Source organism: Octodon degus, unplaced genomic scaffold (assembly GCF_000260255.1).
Source record: "Octodon degus isolate 3935 unplaced genomic scaffold, OctDeg1.0 scaffold00203, whole genome shotgun sequence".
Classification (NCBI taxonomy): domain Eukaryota; kingdom Metazoa; phylum Chordata; class Mammalia; order Rodentia; family Octodontidae; genus Octodon; species Octodon degus.
In genome coordinates this window covers 1171632-1194469 of record NW_004524779.1, presented here as the reverse complement: position 1 = coordinate 1194469, position 22838 = coordinate 1171632, and the positions used below count along the sequence as shown (strand labels likewise).

Here is a 22838-nt window from a genome sequence, read left to right as displayed (position 1 = left end):
AAGAAAATTATTTTTTTTCTTTCTCTAATTATAGTGGATGTATTCAAATTAACAAATAAAATGAGACTTAGCAACATTTTAGGAACCACAGTAATCATGAATACGGTATTAGTTTCCAAGAGATTAACAAGAAAAAAATACCTACCATAAATAACTCAAAATGGTTAATAAAGAAAAAAGAACAGCTAATTAAATCATGGGGCTGGGAGATAGCTCAGCTATCTAAGCGCCTGCTTGGCAAGCGCAAGGACCAGAGTTTGATCCCTGGTATCATATGCCATGCCAGCCCCAAAACCAGGCATGGTGGCTCATGCCTATAATCCCAGCACTGGAGAGGCTGAGATAGGAGGATCACCAAGAGTCTGAATTGTGTAGCAAGACTCTGTAACTAATTAATCAAATATTTTTTTAAAAAATAAATAAATCACAAAAATATATTAAATAGTAAATTTTATGATTATGAAAAAGGCTGACATAGATGAAGTTTCGATTATTTGCCACACAGATCCTAATACACTGAACAAGAAAGGTAATACTACATCTTCTAAAAGCCTATCTCCTTCAAAATTTACTTTCATAGCGCACACTAAGTAGCCCACCTTAACCAGTTAAAAAATACTCCTTTTGACATTTTGTAAAAGTGGGACTGGGAGATACCTCAGTGGAATAAGTGCTTGCTTGTAAGGTTCTAAGTTCAATCCCTGATACCACAAAAAAAAAAAAAAAAAAAAAAAAGATATTTTGTAAAGTGCTCATTTGGTTCAGTGACTGTGCTCAGCCTGTGTGAGGCTCTGGATTCATTCCACAGCATGCCCCCACCAAAAAAGGCTATCTTTTAAAAATGCTCTGTGCCTTTAAAAATGTTTCTCTTACAACCAAATAGAAAACTCTGTTGAATAATGTTCATGGAAAATAATAGTAATATACAAGTATATGCATATGAATTACATACAAATACATATTAAGATAGGCCCGCTTTAACTTTCTTTCAGATGTTTCTAATACTATACTAATGAATGTGATTAAGGTTTTCTTTCTCATGTCTGAGATGGAACTCCAAAAGGTACTTCATGAAACAAACTGTCCAGCCAGGGAGATAACTCAGTGGCTAAGTGCCTGCCTGGCAAACACAAGGTCCTGAGTTGGAACCCTGGCACCAAAAAAATATTAAACAAACTGTCAATACTCATTTATCAGGTCACTAACAACCAGTATTAGAGTGTTTTTGTTTGTTTGTAGCAATGAGACTGAGCCCAGGGCCTCACACATGTTCAGCTCGGCAATGTGGAGAAATACATCCCCAGCCCTCATCCCCATCAAAGAACCACAGTTAGACAAAGACATCTACATAAGCCAATTGACCAGAGGATTAAGAACAATTTATTTTTAAGGATGTGTCCTTCCAGACATCGGTCACCATGCTCACTTAGATCTCCATAATCTGAAGGAACAGACATGGCTAAGAAGCTCTGTTAATACTTTCACCAAAAGGAAATAGGCTGATCTGGTACAGTAGTATATGTCTGTAATTCTGTCTACTTCAGAAGCTGAGGCAGGAAGATCATTTTTGAGGCCCTGTCCCAAAATTTTAAAAATGAAAAAGGGAACAAAAATATAGTTTCATGGAACAGCACTGCACAAGAGCCTGGGTTCAATCCTCAGCACCACCAAAATAAAACAAAACAAAATGAACCAAACCCATGGGCTAAGGAAATAGCTGGGTCTAAGAATGCTTGCCTAGTGAGGCCCTCGGTCCCATCCTCTGCACTGCTCCAACCCCCAAAAATTGTTTTGTACAATGAGGAAGCATATGTTCCCCAAATCAACTGTAAATCTCTACTATCCTGTTTCTATAAAAAGAACTAAGCTTTTATGCTGATTTCCATTAAAAACCTGAACCATGTTGGAGAATGAAATATCACAATTGAAATATATGGTGAACATTAACAACACAAAGTTGTAAGACATCATTAATAATGATGCCTAAAGTTCACATTTGGTGTGGAAACAATAGTGTATTGACCATGAACTAGATCAACAAAACAGGCAATTATACCTGCATGTACACTTTTTTTCTTTGAGACAGAGTTTCACTATATGTAGGTTGGCCTTGAATACTCCTTGACTAGGCTGACCTTGAACTCAGAGTGATGATCCCACCTCAGTCATCTGGGTGCTGGGATTACAGGCGTGTGCCACCAAGCCCAGCTCATGCACTCTTGACTTTTAAATTCATCTACTTTAGTAAAAATAAAATCCTGGCCTTTTGTCTATTCTTGTTCTTAAAAATAATTTACTACTAACCTAAATTTGCAGTATATGATTACATTCATCATGAATAGTTGGTATAGGCATAACACATCTAAATTGTTTTTACTTTTTTTCCATTCCATCTCTTGGCTTCCTTTCCATTTGAAAAAAAAAAAAAATCTATCCTCTTATTTCCTATTATCTATCTTTTATTTCTACTTGAAGTTTTTATATAAAAGAAACACTGGAATAGCTGGGTTAAACGGAATTTCTATTTTTTGTTTTTTTGAGGAATCGCCATACAACCAGTGGTACTAGTTTACATAACCTAGTAAGGGCTTCCTTTCCTCACAGCCTCACTACCATTTGTTGTTGATTTCTTTTTTTTTTTTTTTTTTAAACAATGAACTAACTTACTAATCTATTTATTTATTTATTTAATGGGGGGCGGGACCAGGGATTGAACTCAGACCCTTGTGCTTGCCAGGCAAGCACTTCTTCTACTGAGCCATCTCCCTGGCCCCAATTATTTGATTTCTTGATGATGGCCATTCTTTCTGGGCTAAGATAAAATCTCAGTGTTGATTTAATTTTTTTTTTTTTTAATGTATTTAGTAGAGTCTACATAGAGTTTTACTACACAGATTGGACTCGTAGTGATCCTCCTGCTTTCAGCCTCACAAGCACTGGGATTATAGGTGTGCACCACCACGCCCACTCTCAGTGCATGGGGGGGGGCAGGGCCCACACAGGATGCTGTGTGGGTCAAACCCCAGTCCTTGAGCCTGCCTAAGCAGAAACTCTGGTTTGCTGAGCTATCTGGCCAGCCCTAATTTGCATTTTTAAAATATTTTCTAAAGTTTTGGAATGTTACCCAACAGACACTTATTTTATACCTCACTGGTATTAAAATAGTAGTCTTCTTTCATAATAAAAACAATACTGGGGCCAGGGAGATGGCTCAGTGGAATAAGCACTTGCCTGGCAAGTACAAGGGCTGAAGTTCAATCCCCAGTTCCCCCAAAAAAAAAAAAAAAATAATAATAATAATAATAATAATAATAAAAAAAACAGTACTAACTGAACAATTACTTGCCAGTTCTTTCTTTCTTTTTTTTTTTTTTTTTTAATGTATTTAGTACAGAGTCTACAAAGTCTCACTACAGATTGGACTCATGATCCTCCTGTTTTCAGCATCTCAAGTGCTGGGATTACAGGCGGGCAACACCACGCCCAGTCTCAGTCCCCCATCTCAGAAGGCCCAGTGGCTGGGGGGTGGGCAAGCCTAGCATGTAGAGCCAGAGATTGAACCCTAGTCCCTGTGCTTTGCCTAAGCGGGAGCTTTGGTCCACTGGGCTCTCGGGCCAGCCCTGCTATTTCTTTAAAGTGCCCAAGTATAACTATTTAAGGTAAGAAGGACCAAGATTCTTTTTCTTTTTAAATTTAATTTTTTAAGTGTTGAAGTTTAAATGCAGGTTCCTAAGCAAAGCTCTACTACTGAACTACTAACCCAGTCTAGAATTGTTTGAAAATTTTGTATAGCTATTCACTTTCCTAAGAAAAAGCAGGACTATCTAGAATCCAGAAATACATGTGTTACTTGGTCCTCTATATCCACTGCTTAATGTTCTGCAGCTTCAGTATGACATGGGTAACAATGTTACCTTGTGAGGCTATCTGGTGGTTCTACTTGTCCATTTTGGTTTTGGCTGCTACAAAACTCACAGGTCCTGCCTCTGGGCCTTCAGCTACCAGGCTCACATGAGGCCCACACAGGTTTTCTGAGGACTGGCTTAGCAGAGTATTAAATAACAGACAAAACAATGCTCTAGAGAATTCAAGGGCATTTTTGGATTTGTTTTATTTTTTGAGGCAGGGTCTTATTATGTAGTGTAGGCTGGCCTTCAATTCATGGTGAACCTCCTGCCTCAGCCTCCCGAGTATGGAGATTACAGGTGTGTGACACCATGTCTGGCCTAAAACTCAAGATTTATAAGTAGAAAAGTTTCTACCTAACATATTTTTAGGGGCTTCAACCTTTAATTTTTTTTTTTTTCTTTTTCTTTTTTTTTTTTTTTTCTGAACCGGGGATTGAACTCAGACCCTTGCGCTTGCCAGGGAAGCACTTATTCCACTGAGCCATCTCCCCAGCCCCTAATTTTTTTTAAGCAAACATAAATGACCTAATTTTGACAAAAATATGACTACTTGATTAGGCAGGGTAGCACTAATAGTACACAATCAACCCGTACTCCGTGTGTGGTCTAACTGTGGAGACACTCGCAGAACTGGTACTGGGCTCTTCAGCAATTCCTCCCCCATCCAGGAACATAGTGACTGCCATCTCCAGGTTGTTGTTGCAGGCTTCAAGCATGTGCTTTCCTACACTTTCACTTGCACCTGAAATGGCAAAAGGACAGAAGACATCTTCTTATAATGAGATCATATTAGAGAATTCCCAAGCAAAGAAATAGCCTTTTCCCCTTCTAAATGACATTTTTATTTAAACAAGTTTATTTTTATACTGTTAGCTGGCTGATATAAAATACACAGAGCTAGAAAAAAAAATGCAGCACTAAAATAGTAGCCTTTTACAGTAAAACTAAAACAAAATGTGCCATTTCGTTCCTACTCAATATTTCTTTAAATGGCCCTAGTAAATATTTATTAAAAAATGAAAAAACTACAGAAAAATCATGCCTGCATAGTAGCACGCCCTATAATCCCAGTACTCCTGGGAGGCTGGGGCAGAAGTACCACAAGTTTGACCTAACCCATGGCAATTTCTCACCCTGACTTAATGAGAACCTGTCTCAAGAAATAAAGGGCTGGAGATGTAGCACAGTGCAAATGTGCTGGGTTCAACCTCCAATAACTCAAAAAAAAAAATAGACTATACTCTAGAAAGTCAGGAATACTTTCTTTTAGGAAGAATGCATTTCAGCTGGCATACTGTTTCTGTCAAAAACATTTCTAATCCAAAAGCAAGAGAACCAAAATGGGACGTTTTTGCTTACAATATAATTAAATCAAACTCCAGAAAGAAACATGCATCTTCATCACATAAAACTAGTCCCAATATTCATTTGTTCACTTATTCATCACTCACAGACAGGGTCTTGCAATTAAGGTGGTTTTGAACTCACTATGTCACCTAGGCTGGCTTCAAACCTGTAGTAACCCTCCAGTCTCAGTCTCCAGAATGGGGAGGAATTCCAGTGTGCACCAACACGCCCAGCGCCCCCAGCCCTAACAGTCATTTATAAACAAAGCCAGGATAGTCTGTTAAAGAAAATGTAAATGGTAAATCCTTTTAAGAACATGTATAGGGCCCATGAGACAGAGATGGCTCAGTAGACTAAGCACCTGCTTTGGCAAGCACAGGTCCAGGGTTTGAACGCTGTCCCACATGCTGTGTCAGCCTCAACCCCGGGGGCACGCTGAGCTGGACCAAGTCTGGGCATGGTGGTGCATGCCATTATCCCTGCGCTGCAAAGGCTGAAAACAGGACCACTACAGTCTAAACTGCACAGTGAGACACTGTACCAAATACATAAATGAGGAGAAGAAGAGGAAAAGGAAGAAGGATAAAATATTTATAGCTGGGTGTGAGGTAAAACACCTGTAAGGCTGAGAGGAAAATGGTTTTGAGTGCATACCCAGCCCAGGTAATTTTGCAAGACCCTATCTCAAAAAAAAAGAAAGAAAAAGAAAAAAGAAAAGAAAAAGATGGGGAAAATACTTATAGAATCTAATGTTGTAAGTAAATTCTTATTTTTGTCTGAAACATCTTTATTTCATGGTCATTCTTCAAGATTTGCTGGGCATGCCATTTCAAGACTGATAGCTAGCTTTTAGTGCACTGAAAATAGCATTCCATTAGTGAATGAATGGAATTTACATGTTTACCTTTCCTCTTAAACTATGTTACTTGAAACTGTTTGATTTATCTCTTTTTGCCCAGGACCAGCACCTGTCAAGCATGCTGTTTGCTTAATTAATCAAATAAATAAATAGTTAAATTATTTTTTTTAAAAAAATAGCATTCCAGTGTTCTCTGGCTTCTGTTGTTGTTCCTGGGATATCAGTTGTCAGAATAAAGAAAAAGATTTTTATAGTAGTCTGCCGATTCACTTTGGCTGCTAATTTTAAGGCTCCTCTGCCTTTGGCTTGCTTCAGTTTCACTCTAATTTGTCCTTCATTTATATGTATTTGCTTCTGGAATTAAAATTAGATACAATATTAAAATTTGTCACTATAATTTTTTTTTTTTTCAAAACTGGGGATTGAACTCAGGCCCTTGAGCTATGATCCTGGCCCCAGTCACTATAATTTTTTATGCCTCAACCTCTCATATGTTTATTGTCTTTGTTGTATTCTCAACAAGATCTTCAATATAATGTTCCAGGTCACATAGCCTGTCTCTGTCTCCCTCCCTCAAAGGTCTTATCCTGTAGTCCAGGCTGCCCTTGAACTCCTGGCGATCATTCTGCTTTAGCCAAGGGCAGGGATTACAGACATGCATCACCATGCCCAGCTAATTTCTCTTCATCTATGTCAATGAAATCTTCTATAACTACAAGTTCTATTTTTATTTCCCATTTCTTGGTCATGATTCAGAGACCCTTATTTCATATTATTTCAATCCTTCATTTAATCAAATATACTGGAAATACAGAGATAAAACACATTTTCTGCAGCCGCTATGGGTTGTCTTTCTTTTACTCTTGGTTTCTTACTGTACAATGGGGTGTGTGTGTGTGTGTGTGTGTGTGATATTTCTGGTATTTTTATAGTAATCTTTTGACCTTTGGGGTTTTTAGAGGCCGGAGAGAAGGAATAATCCTCCCAATTTGGTAGATTAATATTATACTTTTGCTGTTGTTTTTTTCTGTAATTCAGGCTGACCTTGAACCTAACTATGTAGCCCAGGTTGGCCTCCACAGCAATCCTTCTGGATCAGCCTCCAGAGTGCTGGGACTAGCTGTGTACAGCAACAGGCCAAACCTTTTTTTTTTTTTTTCTTTTCCTGACACTCTTGACCTGGAAGTTCAAGACCATGCAGAAAATATACCTCTGCAAACATTATAAAAAACAGAACTCCAGTCTTTGCAGCCACAAGATTCCAAAAGTGAAAGAATGTACTTTAAGAAGACAGTACCACCCCTTTCCCCTCCCTTAGGGCCAGGGCAGTAACTCAGCAGACTAAGCACCTCCTTAGGCAAGTGTAGGGACCACATGCTGTACCAGTTCTGCCCTCACCCCAGCGCATGTTTAGGGGGCCACCTAGACTGGGTGTAGTAGTACACGCCTGTAATCTCAGTACCAGGGAGGCTAAAAACAAGATGATCACTATAAATCCAAGCTGCATAGCGAGACTCTGTACCAAATACATTAAAAAAAAAAAAAAAAAAAAAAAAGATAGAAGACAGCCCCAGAGCACCATGTTCCAGAATGATGGAAGGCCAGAGAATTTGTTCCTCAGGACTGAGTTCACTGTACTCAAGGATTTAGGAACTCATCTCATATAACCAAGAAAGAAGGAAACCTGGCTACTGCTTCAATTGGCAGCAAACCTTGGCATCATCCATGTGATGCTGGCTTTAGGTGCATAAAGAATGCAAGTGTTGTGGGGTCAGGAAGGACAGATAATGTGCTCCAGAGAGGGCCGTTTATGAAGCTGTGAGTGTAAAGCTAAAGGTACAATAGAGACCCCACAAGTTTGGAGAAGCTAGGAACATGGATTGTCTGAAAAAAGATGCTAGGAATGAGCAGAGATGGTTCAAGCTGTGGAGCTATAATCACCTGCAGTGCAACATAGACCCAAAGCCAACCAAGCCATTTGGAGTACACATCTTGCCACAGGCTATCATAGATGCTAGACACAGAACTATAGGACTTCATGTGTGCCCCGCTGGATTCTGGTTTTGCTTTGGTCCCATTCCTATCCGGCATGTTCATCTTGAGCTTTGAGCCAATGGTATGTCGGAAGTATTTAACTTTCTTTCATTTACAAAGGAGATCCCAGCAAAGTTTGCCCTGAATCTCAAAAAAAGACTTCAGATTTGGACTTTTCAGCAGTGCTAAAACTGTTAGGACTTTGGCAACTCTTCGAGATGAACTAAATGCCTACAAAGGGATGTGTGGAGACGGAGGTGGGGGTCAGATGCAGAATGTCAGGACTTGTGCCTAAATGTCTTCTAAAAGCCTCATGAGGTCACAGGTGGGATTTTTCAGAGGTAGCTGAATCTAGAGTGTGATGCTAGGCTTAATGGTATGTGATCAATTAGTCCACTGCTTCCAGTTTATTTCTTTCTTTTATTTTTTTTTTTCAGAACCGGAGATTGAACTCAATACCCTGTACTTGCCAGGCAAGCACTTATTCTACTGAGCCATCTCCCCGGCCCCTTCCAGTTTATTTCAAAACAAAGAAAAACCCTATGATGAGGCAGCAGAAGACTCTAAAATATCAACAAAAGTAAAGCTACTACCAGGCATGGTGGCATATCCCAGCACTTGGGAGGCTAATGCAGGATAGCCATGAGTTCAAGGCCACCATGGGTTCGAGGCCAGGCTGAACTATATAGCAAGAATTGAAAAAAAAAAAAACAAGAAAAAAGAAAGCTGCTGCCAGGGATCCTATTTAAACCCCAGGTTCACTGTGCCAGGTGATTCCCATTCTTTAAATCCCCTTGTGTATTCTGTTTGGTGACCACTAGCCAACAAAGGCATGAAAACTTTAAAGCTGCTCTGCCACAGTGCAGGAAGATCAAACACCCTGCACTGAAAGACAAGGCTTTAGAGGTTTTCAAAAGAAAAAAGCAAAACACAAACAACAGAAGCGATTACTGAAGACTACACTTCATCCAATGTGTCTGTACTGAGAGCTCATTCTTAGTGGTTGAACACATTGCTAAAGCTAAGAAGCTCTTTACTATTGAAGAGTAGATACTGTCTGCTGCTCAGGACATTTGTCATGAAGTTTTAGAAGTTAGAACTAAAAGGTGGTGCATGTTGCTCTTCAGATCAGTGCCATAACTGAAGGAGCTGATGAAACACCAGTGTCCTCAGAATAATTATTAGTGAGGATCAGTGAGTCACTTGGCTATGCATCCAGCCTGACGAATAATGTTGACAAGAAAACAACAATGTATGTTTCTGTGTGAAAATATTTTTCAGGTAGACATGCATGAGGGTATGTTATTTGCACTTCTGTTGCCAACCAACATCACAGCTGCACCACTATGGAGGTCTTTGAATGATTCCATATCAGAAAAACAATGGAACTGTCATGTTGTGTTGATACATGCTTGGACAGAATGGCCAGCAGCTGTCTGGTTTCACTACTCAGGTCAAAGAGGTCACTTCCGGATGTGAATCTACTCAGTATGTAGCCCATCCAGAAAGCTAGCTAGCTAAAAAATGCCTCCTAAACTTAATGTTTGGGGGGACATGGTTAAAACTCTCAACCACATTAAAGTACATGTCCTTACATCTGTTCATGCAGCACTATGAGGAACTGGACACAGCACACACATCTTTTATATATAAAAGTGAGATAGCTTTGTAAAGGTAAATCACTGGATAGAATTTTTGAGTTTCAGGAGTCACTCCAGAGATTTCTTTTACAAAAAGAATCACCACTGCTAGCACATTTTAGTAACAGAGTAGGTTGCCAAACTTGCTTATTTGTATGACATTTAACCTGTTCAACAAATTTAGTCTGTCACATGTAGGGAGAATGACCACTGTGTTCAAGTCAGAAGATCAAGTGGCTGCATCCAAAGACAAAGTAGCACTTTGTGGGGATGAAGAAGGAACACTGGGATTTCTGACATTTCAAACATTAGCAAAGATTGTAGAGACTGAGCTAGAACCTTCCTTCATCAAGCTGGTGAACACTCACTTATCTCAGCTTTCAAGAGTTTGAGCATTACCTCCCAACCACAAAATACCCCTGACACAAGCCAAGTAATCAATTCCTTAACATTTCTTAACTAATTACCGCAACAGGTTCCTAGCTAACCTATCTTCCATCTTATTGCTAGTATATACTCCAAACTGTAAGTTTGATTATACCATCCATCCACCTCTTGCCCTAGTTAAAAATTCCTTAGTGGCTATCCTCTGATACCTAAAGGATACTTTAAATTTCAAGGCCTTTACAATCTGTGAAGTTTGTTTTTTTTTTTTTTTTTAATTTTATTTGTGTGTGTGTACGCGTGCGCATGGCCAGCTCAGCCCTCCAGGGGGCGGGGCGGGCTGGCATGTGGTGCTGGGGGATTGAACCATGGTCCCTGTGCTTTGCTAAGCTTGTTCTAAGTAGGTGCTTTTAGACCACTAAGCCATCTCACCAGCCCTGTGAAGTTTGTTTTTTGTTTGTTTTTTTCTGTATTTTAGGGAAGGGTCTACAGGGTATTCAGGGTCTTACTACTAGATTAGACTCGTAATGATCTGCCTGCTTACAGCCTCCCAAGAGATGGGATTACAGGCTCACACCAGCACACCCAGTCTCACCCAGCCAGCTCAGTGTGCCCCAGTGCGCCTGGGGGGCAGGGGTGGGGCTGACACAGGTCCAGGGATCAAAACCACCCTCCCACCCCCACCCTGTGCCTGCTTGCACTAAGCTATTTGGTGGGCCCTGTGAAGTCTTTCTTTTTCCCCCATAATTTTATTGAGAAACAAATAGCAATGAGACAGTTTCAAACCAAATTGGTAGGAAAGTTTCAATAATTAACACATTGCGGAGCTGGTGAGATGGCTCAGTGGTCTAAAGCACCTACTTAGAACAAGTGTGGCAAAGCACAGGGACTGTGGTTCAAACCCCCAGCACCACATGCCAGCCAGCCCCGCCCCCTGGTGGGCTGAGCTGGCCACACACACATAAATTAAAAAAAAAAATTAACACATTGCATACATTCTTTCTAGTGGTTAATTGCTGTACAATATTTGGACATGATATCCTATTTACAAACACCATTAGAACAAATCCCTCAGGGCCTGGGGAGATAGCTCAGTAGAATAAGCATTTGCCTGCCAAGTGGAGGGTCCTGAGTTCAATCCCTGGTAGTGCAAAAAAAAAAAAAGAATTTACTTTGGAGGCCAGAGAGATGGCTCAGTAGAATAAGTGCTTCCCTGGCAAGAGCAAGGGTCTGAGTTCAATCCCCGGTTCCGCAAAAAAAAAAAAAAAAAAAAAAAGAACAAATCCCTCTATTCATTAAGAGAATGTAACTATATATCTATCCTAACCACTTTGAATACACAGATACAAAATGGACATTCATCTGTATCCCTTTTTTGTTTAGTCCCATTATTTGAATATTATAGGTGTGTTAACTTAGCAAAATATTCTAAAAGAGTCCAGTAGTCCATAATAGTATTGGGTCTTCCACTTCACTGGCAATGTCAGAAATTGTTGACCTGCGTCTCCTGCATGGCTTTACTTCTTATACTTCGTTTTTATACTTTTCTGCTGGATGGTTAAGACCAAAATAAAGCAAGATCTATGCAACAAGAGTTGTAGCTTTTGGGTCTGATAAGGTCAGTGAAATCCCCTCAGGATTTATCCTGAGATCCTGTACCTCAGACTGTAGATCCTTTGTCAGTGTCAGCCATGTGGATGAGTCACGGCCATTGCTTGGCCAATGTGCTCTCTGTGAAAGCCTGAGAGAATGTTTTCTCTCCATGTGACTCTCCTTAGGCACACTCTACATCATCGATCACTTTTCTCTTTGGCCCCACAATCTCGAGTAGAAAATTTGGGACATGTCCTACCAATTTGGTTTGAAACTGTCGCACTGCTATTTGTTTCTCAATAAAATTATGAGAAAAAAAAAAAAAAGAAACAAAATTTGGGACACTACTGAGTTACGTGACGTTACAGTACAAGTTCTCATATGTCCCGAGTCTTAATTGACCTTGGAACGCTAGGGCCAAAATGTTGGCTTTCCTTGTGGCCCTCCTTTTTCTCTAATTTTGGTCTGCAAACTTAGGTTGTTAACCCTCCAGAAGAGAAGCTTATTGTTATTACCATACAACCTAGGCTGTTAAGCTTAACCTATCTGTCTGAATATCAAACATCTTAAACATAACATGGAACAGGTATTTTTAATCAAGTATTGATATGTTGAACTTTAAGTCCCTACAGAATATGATGAAAAAACATTTAAAAATTAGAATATATTTTTAAAATAGGCATAAAGAATTACATACCTGTGAAGTCTTTAAATCTCAACTTATTTTTCTGGTTTGGCTTCTCCATCCCATACAACTTACTACAGTCAAACTAAATTGCATACATGGAACTTCCTATTTCCTGTCATCTCCCTCATCTAGTTGAGGCTTGCTAAGAAGCGGCAAAAGTATTAATAGACAATTTGTGAGCTAAACTAGCCCCTGGTTCCCAAGCCTGTATCTGCTTCTTGCTGCTCTGAAAAAATAGAAACTTTTACACACAGGAATTGGTTTTACTCTACATGTACGTATACATGTATATACGTATGCATGTATGTATGTATGTATTTAAGACAGGGTTTCCCTACATAGTTCACGCTGACCTTGAACTCACCAGGCTGGCCTCATACTCATGGCAATCCTTTGCCTCAGCCTCTGAAGTGCTGGAAGAATTGGTTTTATTGTCTTGGTATCCCCACCACCTATTTTCACACTTAACGCTTGTGTGTGATCAATGTCTAATAAGTTCACCTACAGCTACCTCAGAGTACTTTATCAGGGGAAAAAGAGCTAGAACCATTGGCAATCATATCTTTAGAATTTTGTAATATTATGCATCTATTTATGATTTAAATTAAAATTCCAAATATACGTACACCATGAAAATGACAAACAGCCAGTAGATATCAGAAATTGACTTAATATTTTCAGTAAGATTCATCAGATATAAATTTTAAGAGTTATTCCTGAAAATTCAAGATGGTAAATTAGCTGGATGTGGCAGGGCATACCAGTAATCCCAGCACTAAGGGAGAGTGAGGCAGGAGAACTATAAGCTCAAGACCCATCTGGGCAATACAGCCAAACCCTGTCTCAAACAAGTTCTTTCCAGCCAGGGGTGGTGGCACATGTCTATAATCCTAGCACTTGGAAGGCTGAAGCAGGAGGATCAAGGCCAACCTAGATCACACAGCAAGATGCTGCCTTTAAAAAAAAAAAAAAAAAAAAAAAAAAAGAACAAAAACAAAATACTCTCAAGGGAAGAAGCTCAGTGGTAAAATATCCCTGGGTTTAATCCCCAGTTCTAAAAAAGGCAAAAGTGACACAGTAAAAGCACTATTCACTCCCCAGTTTTCCATGAGACAGAATCATAGTAAGTGTAGAACAGCTGCTTATCAAGGTGGCAAAACAATGAAGTTCAAAGATAGGCAGAGTTGAAGAAAACTAAAGAATGAATAGTGAATCTTAAGAGGTTAAAAAAAACAGAACAATCCTACAAAGTTGCCACAGCAGTATGGCAGAGGGTAAGGGTACAAAAGAGCCCCAGTGAATCAGTATTGTTGGAGTTAGCACCCTGCTGAAAGCCAATCTAAACAGATGTAAGCCTGGGATCTGCTTGGCAAACTGATTTTGGACAATTCCTGCATTTTTCAGGTATTCTCCTGAGGTGGAAACAGAACCACCTTGAAAGCGCTTATCTGAACTTGCTACTCTAACAGTCAAAGACATGCGTGTATTTTCCTGATCTTTTATCCTGTGCAAGACAGTACAGTGTGTCAATGGGCAGCAACCTTAAGAGTCAATCCAACAGGAGAACCTCTAACAGAATCCCCAAGAATTCTATGAGCCTGACAAGCTGTACTGTCAGAATCAGCCCTGCCCCTAGAGTTCACAGTGCAAAGGACACAGCGGAAGCTGTCCCAGATGAGTTCCAGGCCAGCATGCTAACCTGCTGACAGGTTAAAATGTCAGAGCCTGCCCCGGTTTTGGAATGCTCAACCAACGTTCTCTGGAGTAAATTTTTGCCTGAGGAGATCTGAGTTCTGCCCTAGCGCATTCCCGTGTGCAGGTCAGCTGAGAGATATTCCAACTGGCTCCAGTCAGAAAACACTCCAACAAGTCATGTGGTGAGCACACAAAGGGCAAAAGAATAGGGCAAATAACTCCGAGCTCAGAGCTTAAGAAGACAGAAAAGGCCAGGCGTGGTGGAACATGCCACTTGTAATTCCAGCACCCAAGAGGCTGAGGCAGGAGGATTGCTGCAAGCTCCAGACCAGCTTGGGCTACAAAGTGAGCTCAAGGCCAGCATGAACTACATAGTGAGACCCTGTCTCAAAAAGTTAAAAAAGGAGGCCGGGGAGATGGCTCAGTAGAATAAGTGCTTGCTTGGCAAACACAAGAGCCTGAGTTCAATCCCCGGTTCCTCAAAAAAAAAAAAAAAGTAAAAAAGCAAAAAAAAAAAAAGAGAGAAGACTGAAAAGAAGTTCTGATGGCCTATCTTATGAACAGCCATTCCCAACTGCAGAAAGGAAAATTTTATTAATAATTTGTTATTGCTGGGGGTTTTTGCATGTGTATACTTTCTCTTTTCTTTGAATATTTAATTTATTAATTTCATTTCTTCACTACTATACCTTTCTCCTGTTTTCTTTTTTCCTTTTTGTTCCTCCTACACCAACAGGACTGGGGCCTGAATTCCATGCTACTTCCCCAGCTTTATTTTCATTTCTGTTCTTTGACATAGGGTCTTGCTAACTCACTAAGTTGCTCAGGCCATACTTTAAACCTGCCACCATGCTACTTCAGTCTCCCAGAATGCTTGAATAACAATCGTACTCCACCATGCCTAGTTTTTCCCATTTTGTTTTTGTTCTTCTTGTCCATTATAATATAATAATTTCAGTTTCATCATTTTTAACTTACTAGATTATTTAAATTATTTTTGCCCCCTGAGCTAGTGATACAGCTCAGTGGCACAGCATTTGCCTAACAAGTGCAAAGTTCTGAGTCTGCCTCCCAGTATCAAAAGGAATAAAAGATTATGATTATTATTTTATTTGGTACAGGATCTCACTACGCAGCTTGGACTCTTAGTAACCCTCAAGTTTTCAGCCTCCCCAGCGCTGGGATTACAGGCCTGCACCACCATAGCCAGACCTGGGAGGCTCAGCACATCCCAGGGCCTGGGGTGGGGCCAGCACCACATGTAGGACAGGGAATTGGGAATCCAAAAAAATTTTGCCCCCTTTTCTGTTGTTGGTACAGTGCTTATTGTTGATTTTGTTTAGTTTTTACTTTATTTCTTTTTATAGTTGTTTTTGTTTGGAGACAAGGTCAGGCTATGCAATTGAGGCTGGCCTCAAAGTCACAAAAGTGCTCCTGCCTCAGCCTCCAGAGTGCTGGGATTATAGGTGTGTGCCACCACACTCAATCTTTTATTTTATTTCTTTATCTGGTTTCTGTTGGTGTTCACATTCAGAGCTGGAACTCAGGCTTGGTATTTTGAGCAACTAGTTGGATGCTCTACAATGGAGCTGTACTCCATACTTCCAGCTAAAAAGAGCTAAAAAGAGAAGCGAGACCTTATTCCATCTGCATCTTACTCCACTTACTTGAGTCCTGGCAGATATTTCAATTTAGAGAGTAAAGGAGACTAAAGTACCCAATGTGACAGCAGAGAAGATAACACAACAGTTCTGAACACATTTACAAGGGGCCTCCACATAACTTCTCCCCCCATAGACCACACACTGTCAGTCAGAGAAGAGGAGTAACCGCAGGCTGTGCCCCATGTATTCTGCTGTCTATTCCACACTTGCTGGAACCAACTGTGGGACCCATCTCTTTTAATGTCCAGAGAAAAAGCAGGTCCCTCAAGCTTAAAAAATATGCATTGTGAAAAGATGCATTAATCAAATCTGAAGAAACCATAGGAAAATGAACATGTAAAGTGACCAAGAGGGGCTGGGGAGATGGCTCAGTAGAATAAGTGCTTCCCTGGCAAGTGCAAGAGCCTGAGTTCAATCCCCGGTTCCATAAAAAAAAAAAAAAAAAAGAAAAGAAAGTGACTAAGATCTGGCCCAACAGGTGTATCGATCTTAACAAGAAATATGAGGGGCCAGAGAGATGGCTCAGTAGAAGAAGCACTTGCCTGGCAAGCTCAAGGGCCTGAGTTCAATCCCCCAGTCCACAAAAAAAAAAAAAAAAAAGAAAAGAAAAGAAAAAGGGCTGGAGAGATGGCTCAGTGGTCTAAAGCACCTACTTGGAACAAGCTTGGCAAAGCACAGGGACCGCGGTTCAATCCTCCAGCACCACATGCCAGCCAGCCGCGCCCCCTGGTGGGCTGAGCTGGCCACACACACACACACACACACACACACTAAATGTTAAAAAAAAAAAATTAAAAAGAAAAAAAAGAAACGTGAGTGAACAAGGCAATGTGACATCTCTAATAAATGATTCCAAAAATATGGAATTGATGAAATGTCAGAGAATTAAAAGCTCAGGAGAGGGCCAGCCAGATAGCTCTGTGGGCTAAAGCACCTGCTTGGGAAAGCTCAAGGACCAGGATCCCTAGTTTGGGGCAAGCTGAGACTGCAACTGAGATTGGGCGTGGTGGTGCACACCTGTAATCCCAGTGCTTGGGAAGCTGAAAACATCAGTACAATCTGTGTAGTGAAGCCCTGTAGACCCTGTATTAAAATACAGGGATTCCAAAAGAATGTAACAATTAAATCAATTAAAGAAGACAATGCAGCTGGGCATGATGGTACACGCCTATAAATCCAGTACTTGGGAGGCTGAAGCAGGAGGATCATGTGAGTTCCAGACCAGCCTCAGCTTACAAAGTGAGCTCTAGGGCAATCTAAACTGCACAAGATCCTGTCTCCAAAAAAAAGAAAAAAAAAAAAGTATCAATCAACATAAGAGAAATTCTGCAAGAGACTGAAACAGAAATCTTGAAAATGAAAAACTCAGTATATCAGATTTTTAAAAACTCATTTCAAAATCTCAATAGACTAGATCAAGCAAAAGAATAATATCAAGGCTTGACAAGTTTGATAAATTATCACATTCAGACAATAATAATGGAAAAATAAGAATGAACAGAGTTTAGAAGAGTATAGAAGATCTCTGGGACACCATTGAAAAATCAAACATACACATTGAAATTGGAGAAGAGGTACAGCATGAAGGTCAAGAAAATTTAGTGAATAGGAAAAATTCCTGAATCTTGGAAAACATAAACATAAGGTACAGGAGACATTTAGAAACTCAAATAGACATGACCAGAAAAGAACCTTCCTACAATACATCATTAGTAAAGTGCCAAAAATACAGAACAAAGACAGACCACTAAAAGCTGCAAGAGTCCTGGGTGTGGGAAGACAATCTCAGCTACTTGGAGGCTGAGACAGGAGCACTGCCAAATTGGAAGCCAACCTACACAAATTAGCAATATTGTGTCTCAAAATACAGTAAGAAGTGCTGAGGAATACCTCACAATCCCTGGATTTTATCTCTACTACGACGGGTGGAAAAAAAAAAAAAAGCTGGAAGAGAGAAGTACAACTTCCTGTTCAAAGATAAATCCACCAAAATATACTTCTCAGCAGAATAAGTAAAGCCAGGAGGGCATGAAACAATGTATTTCAAGTACTGCAAGAAAATAACTGACAAACTAGATAACTATACTCAAAAAATTCAAACAGCCAGGCATGGTGGCTCACATGTGCAATCCCAGCACTCAAAAGTTTGAAGCAAAAAGATCAAATTGTGAGTTCCAGACCAGCCTGGGGTACAAAGTGAGTTTGAGGTCAACATGAACTGCCTGGTGAGACCCTATCTTTAAAAAAAAAAAAAAAAATCAGAATTAAAAGAGAAATACAGACTTTCCTGATAAACTAATGGAAATCATGACCACTGAACCAAAGTCACAGAAGATACTTAAAGGAACCCACTCAGAAAAAAAGATAAATACAATCATACAACTTTTTCCTTTTCGGGGGGGGGGTGTCTTTTTGAGACAGGGTCTATGTAGCTCAGGCTGACCTTGAACTTATTATGTAGCCTCGGTTTGCCTCAAACTTTCAGTGATCCTCTTACCTCAGTTTACAAGTCTAGTAATTACAGGCATTCACTACCATGTCCAGCAAAAAACAAAGCATTACAGTGAATAAGAGAGGGCAAAACAGAATATTCAAGACAACCACAAGAAAAATAAACAACAACAAAACAGGAACAAGTACACACCCTCTAGCAATAACCTTGAATGGAAATGGTCTAAATTCTCCATTTAAAAAGAAATTCAGAATGGCTGACTGGATTAAAAAAAAAACAAGACCCAACAACAAGCTGCCTGTAAGAATTTCACCTCATCAGCAGAAATACAGAGAAAGTAATGAGTTGAAAAATAAATTTCCAGAGCCAGGAATATAGCTCAGTGGCATAACCACCTGCCTGGCAAGCTTAAGGTCCTGAGTTCAATCCTTGGTACTGCAAAAAAAAGAAAGAGAGAGATGAAAAATAAATTTCCAACTAAATGGAATTTGAAAGCAACCAGGAACAGCTATAATGCTTATGGGCTGGTGAGATGGCTCAGTGGTCTAAAGCACCTACTTAGAACAAGCTAAGCTAAGCAAAGCACAGGGACCGCGGTTCAATCCCCCAGCACCACATGCCAGCCCGCCCTGCCCCCTGGTGGGCTGAGCTGGCCGCACACTAAATAAATAAATAAGGGCTGGTGAGATGGCTCAGTGGTCTAAAGCACCTACCTAGAACAAGCTTAGCAAAGCACAGGGACCGCGGTTCAATCCCCCAGCACCACATGCCAGCCAGCCCCGCCCCCTGGTGGGCTGAGCTGGCCGCACACACACACACACACAAAAATAAATAAATAAATAAATAATTATTTAAAAATAAATAAATAAACAAATTTTAAAAATGCTTACAAAACAGGCATTACGATAAAATCAGTTAAGACAGACTAAAAAAAAGGAAAAAGGTTTTTTGTTTCTTTTTTTTTAACATGTTCTCCTTATACAGTAAAAACTGGTCTTGAACTCATTATGTATCCCAGGCTGGCCTCGAATCCAAAATCCATCTTACTTGGTCTCCCAAGTGCAGGGTTTACTGGCATGTACCATCACACCCACCTAAAATTACTACATATGATCACAGGGAACAAGGCAACAAGATGACACAAGTGTAACTATGTATGTACTAAAGCCTGGTTTAAGGTCTCTACACTGAGCCACAGCCCCATCCCTTTTTATTTTTTATTTTGAGACACGGTTTCATTGCTAAATTACCCAGGCTGGGTTCAAATTTTTCAATTCTCTGCCTCCTGCTCCAAGAGTGGTAAAATTACACGCATGTATCTATCACCATGTCCAGCTTATAACCCTGGCACTTAGGTTGTGCAAGGACATGTGTATGTGTACACATGTATACCAAATGTCAGACCAATTTTATAAAACAAAGTATTAGACATAAAAAGAGATAGTCCAGGACTGGTGAGAAACAGCAGAATAAGTGCCTGCTTTGGCAAGCACAGGAACCAGGATTCAGTCCCCAGTCTTGCATGCCACTCTGGCCCCGCCCACAGGGCACACTGAGTGAGCCACTGAGTCTGGGCACGGTGGCACATGCCTGTAATCCCAGGGCTGGGGAGGCTGAAAACTGAAGGATCACCACGAGTCAGAGTTGTGCAGTGAGATCCTGTACCAAAAGTGCATAAATGGGGGCAGTGGGGATGGAATGAGACAGTCCAACGCAGTAATAGTGACTTCTGACTTTGGGGTCCCATTCTCACCAAAAGGTATCACTCAAATTTTAAAAAAAATCAAGGGGCAGGGAGATGGCTCAGTGGAATAGGTGCTTCCCTGGCAAGGGCAAGGGCGTGAGTTCAATCCCCGGTTCCACAAAAAAAAAAAAAAAATTAGGAAAGCAACATCATTGTCATACTCAACCACAAATCAAAATGGAGTTAAAGGGCCGGCCAAATAGCTCAGCAAATTAAAGCACCTGCAAGCAGGCACAGGGGCCAGGGTTCCATCCTCAGGCCTGCCCCAGGGCACAATGAGATGAGATTGGGCGCGGCAGTGCAAGCCTGTAATCCCAGCTCTTGGGAGGCTGTAAACAGGCAGATCACTATTTGACCACTCGTTGAACACTCTGTAGACCCTTCCCTAAAATACAAAAAAAAAAAAAAAGAGGACTCTAAAAACAGATTCAATCCCTGGTTCCACTAAAAAAATAAAATAAACCAGAATATTCAATCCAATAGGTATAAAATATGTACAATACATATCTTTTTAATCAGTACATATAACTTTCCAAAATAGATTACATAGTATTAGGCCATACAGCAAGTCTTAACAATTTTTAAAAATGAAATAATTTCTTCCACCTTATACCCTAATAGAATGAAACCAGAAATCAACAGCAAGAGAAATTACAAAAGTCATACCAACACAAGGAGACTACAGAATATACTTCTGTATAACCAATGGGTGACTGAAGAAATCTCAGACAAATTAAAAAGATTCTCAGAATCAAAGAAAAATGGAAATATAACATATTAAAACCTGTGGGAAGGGCTAGGCATCCAGCTCAGAATAAGTGCCTACCTGGCAAGCGCAAGGTCCCAGAGTCCAATCCCAGGTACCAAATAAATAAATAAATAAATAACCTGTGGGATACAGCAAAAGCAGTACTAAGTGGGACATTTACAGCAATGAATGCCTTCATCAAGAAAGGGGATCTCTGGGCCCTGGCAAGATAACTCAGCTGTCTAAAGTCCCTGCTTAGGCAAGCACGGGGATCGCGGTTCAAACCCCAACATCACATGCTGTGCCAGCCCAGTCCCCAGGGCAGGCTAAGCCAGCCAGCCAGCCAGGCAGGCAGGCAGGCAGGCAGGCAGTCACACACACATGCACACGCACACAAACACAAAACGGAATCTCAAGAACAAACCAACTCCTAAATCAGTAGAAAGAAAGAAACGTAAAAAGAATGAATGAAAGAAACGGAAAGAAAAAAATCTATGAGACAGTTCTTTAAAAATAAAGCTGAGGGCCAGGGATATAGCTCAGCAGCATAAGCAACTGCCTGGCAAGCACAAGGTCCTGAGTTTGACCCCTGGTACTGCAAAAAAATAAAACAAAATAAAGTTGATAATTCAGCTAAAGTAACCAGAAGCAAGATAAAGAAACTGAATAAAACTAGGTATTTTAATAAGGGGGATAATAGCGGGGCATGGTGGTGTATGTCCATAATCTTAGCACTCTGGAGGATGAGGTAGGATTGAGAGCAGCCTGGACTACACAGTAGTTCAAAGATAGTGTGAACTGTATAGTGAGACCCTGACTCAAAAAACAAGGAGAAAAGGGGAGAGAGGAGAGAAAAGAAAGCTAGGCATGGTAGCACAAGCCTGCAATCCCAGTACTTGGGAGCTCAAGAGGCTGAGGCATGGGCTGGGGAGATATCTCAGCGGAATAAGCGCTTCCCTGGCAAGCACAAGAGCCTGAGTTCAATCCCCAGTTCCACCAAAAAAAAAAAAAAAAAAAAGAGGCTGAGGCAAGAGGACTATTGTGAGTTGGAGATTAGCCTTGCCCACAAATTGAGCTCATGGCCAGCCTGAACTGCATAGTGAGACTCTGCTTTACAAAGACAAAGGGGGAGGGGGGTGCTGGGAGATAGCTTGGTGGTCTAAGTGCCTGCCTTGCAAGCATTAGGGCCAGGGTTCAATCCCCAGTACCACATGCCATGGCAGTCCTACAAAGACAGGTGCACCACACTGGCCCCAAAACCAGATGTGGTGTTACAGGCCTATAATCCCAGCGCTAGGGAGGACGTGACAGGAGGATCACTACAAGTCTGAGCTGTATAGTGAGACCTTGTACCAAACAAAGAAACAAACAAGCAAAGAGATGAGGGGAGGGGAGGGAAAAAAAGAAAAAGGGGAAAAAAGATATAGAGACTGCTGGAATTCACAATCATGGGAATGTTTTGAAAACCTGCATTTCAATCAACCAGAAGCCAAGAGAAAAAAGACAAATTTCTGAGCACAGAACCCTCAAACTTTTCAGTCATTAAAGTCATCTGTGTTGACTATGCATGCAAGCTGAGGAAAACACAAGATATAGCACTATACTTCATTTTTCCCACATATAAATATAGGAAACTATATGTGATAATGACATGAATGTAGTTTTTCCTTCAAAAGGCTTCATAAATTACTCAAATATAAGAAACTTCCTTAGATTCTGGTATCCAGGAATATCACATCATTCCTGCCTCTTTCTCATCTTCAGTGAGGTACAGGAATAAATAGTATATCCTCACCCCTAGTATTATAATCTCAACCTTTGTCTCTACTAGCTCTTCAGTCTTGAAAACTAACATTTCACCAGACTAACCCAGTTCTCACTTTCTTATCCCAGTAACCTCCTTAAATTCTTAGCTAAGGGGCCAGGGAGATGGCTCAGTAGAATAAGCGCTTCCCTGGCAAGCGCAAGGGCCTGAGTTCAATCCCCAGTTCCGCAAAATTAATTAATTAATTAAATTTTAAAAAGCCACTCTAGATTGAAAATGTCTACATCAATTTTTTTTTTCCCCCAGAACCAGGGATT

General features: G+C 40.5%; 1 protein-coding gene across 1 annotated transcript in view; it reads right to left on the bottom strand.

The window, feature by feature from the left end:
- Window positions 1–22838, bottom strand: part of Ubxn7 (UBX domain protein 7) — a 102263-nt gene that overhangs the window by 68813 nt on the left and 10612 nt on the right. Inside the window, exon 2 of the mRNA XM_023704765.1 lies at window positions 4488–4650. Coding sequence (XP_023560533.1) covers window positions 4488–4650 — 163 coding nt within the window. The remainder of the gene's footprint in view (window positions 1–4487; window positions 4651–22838) is intronic.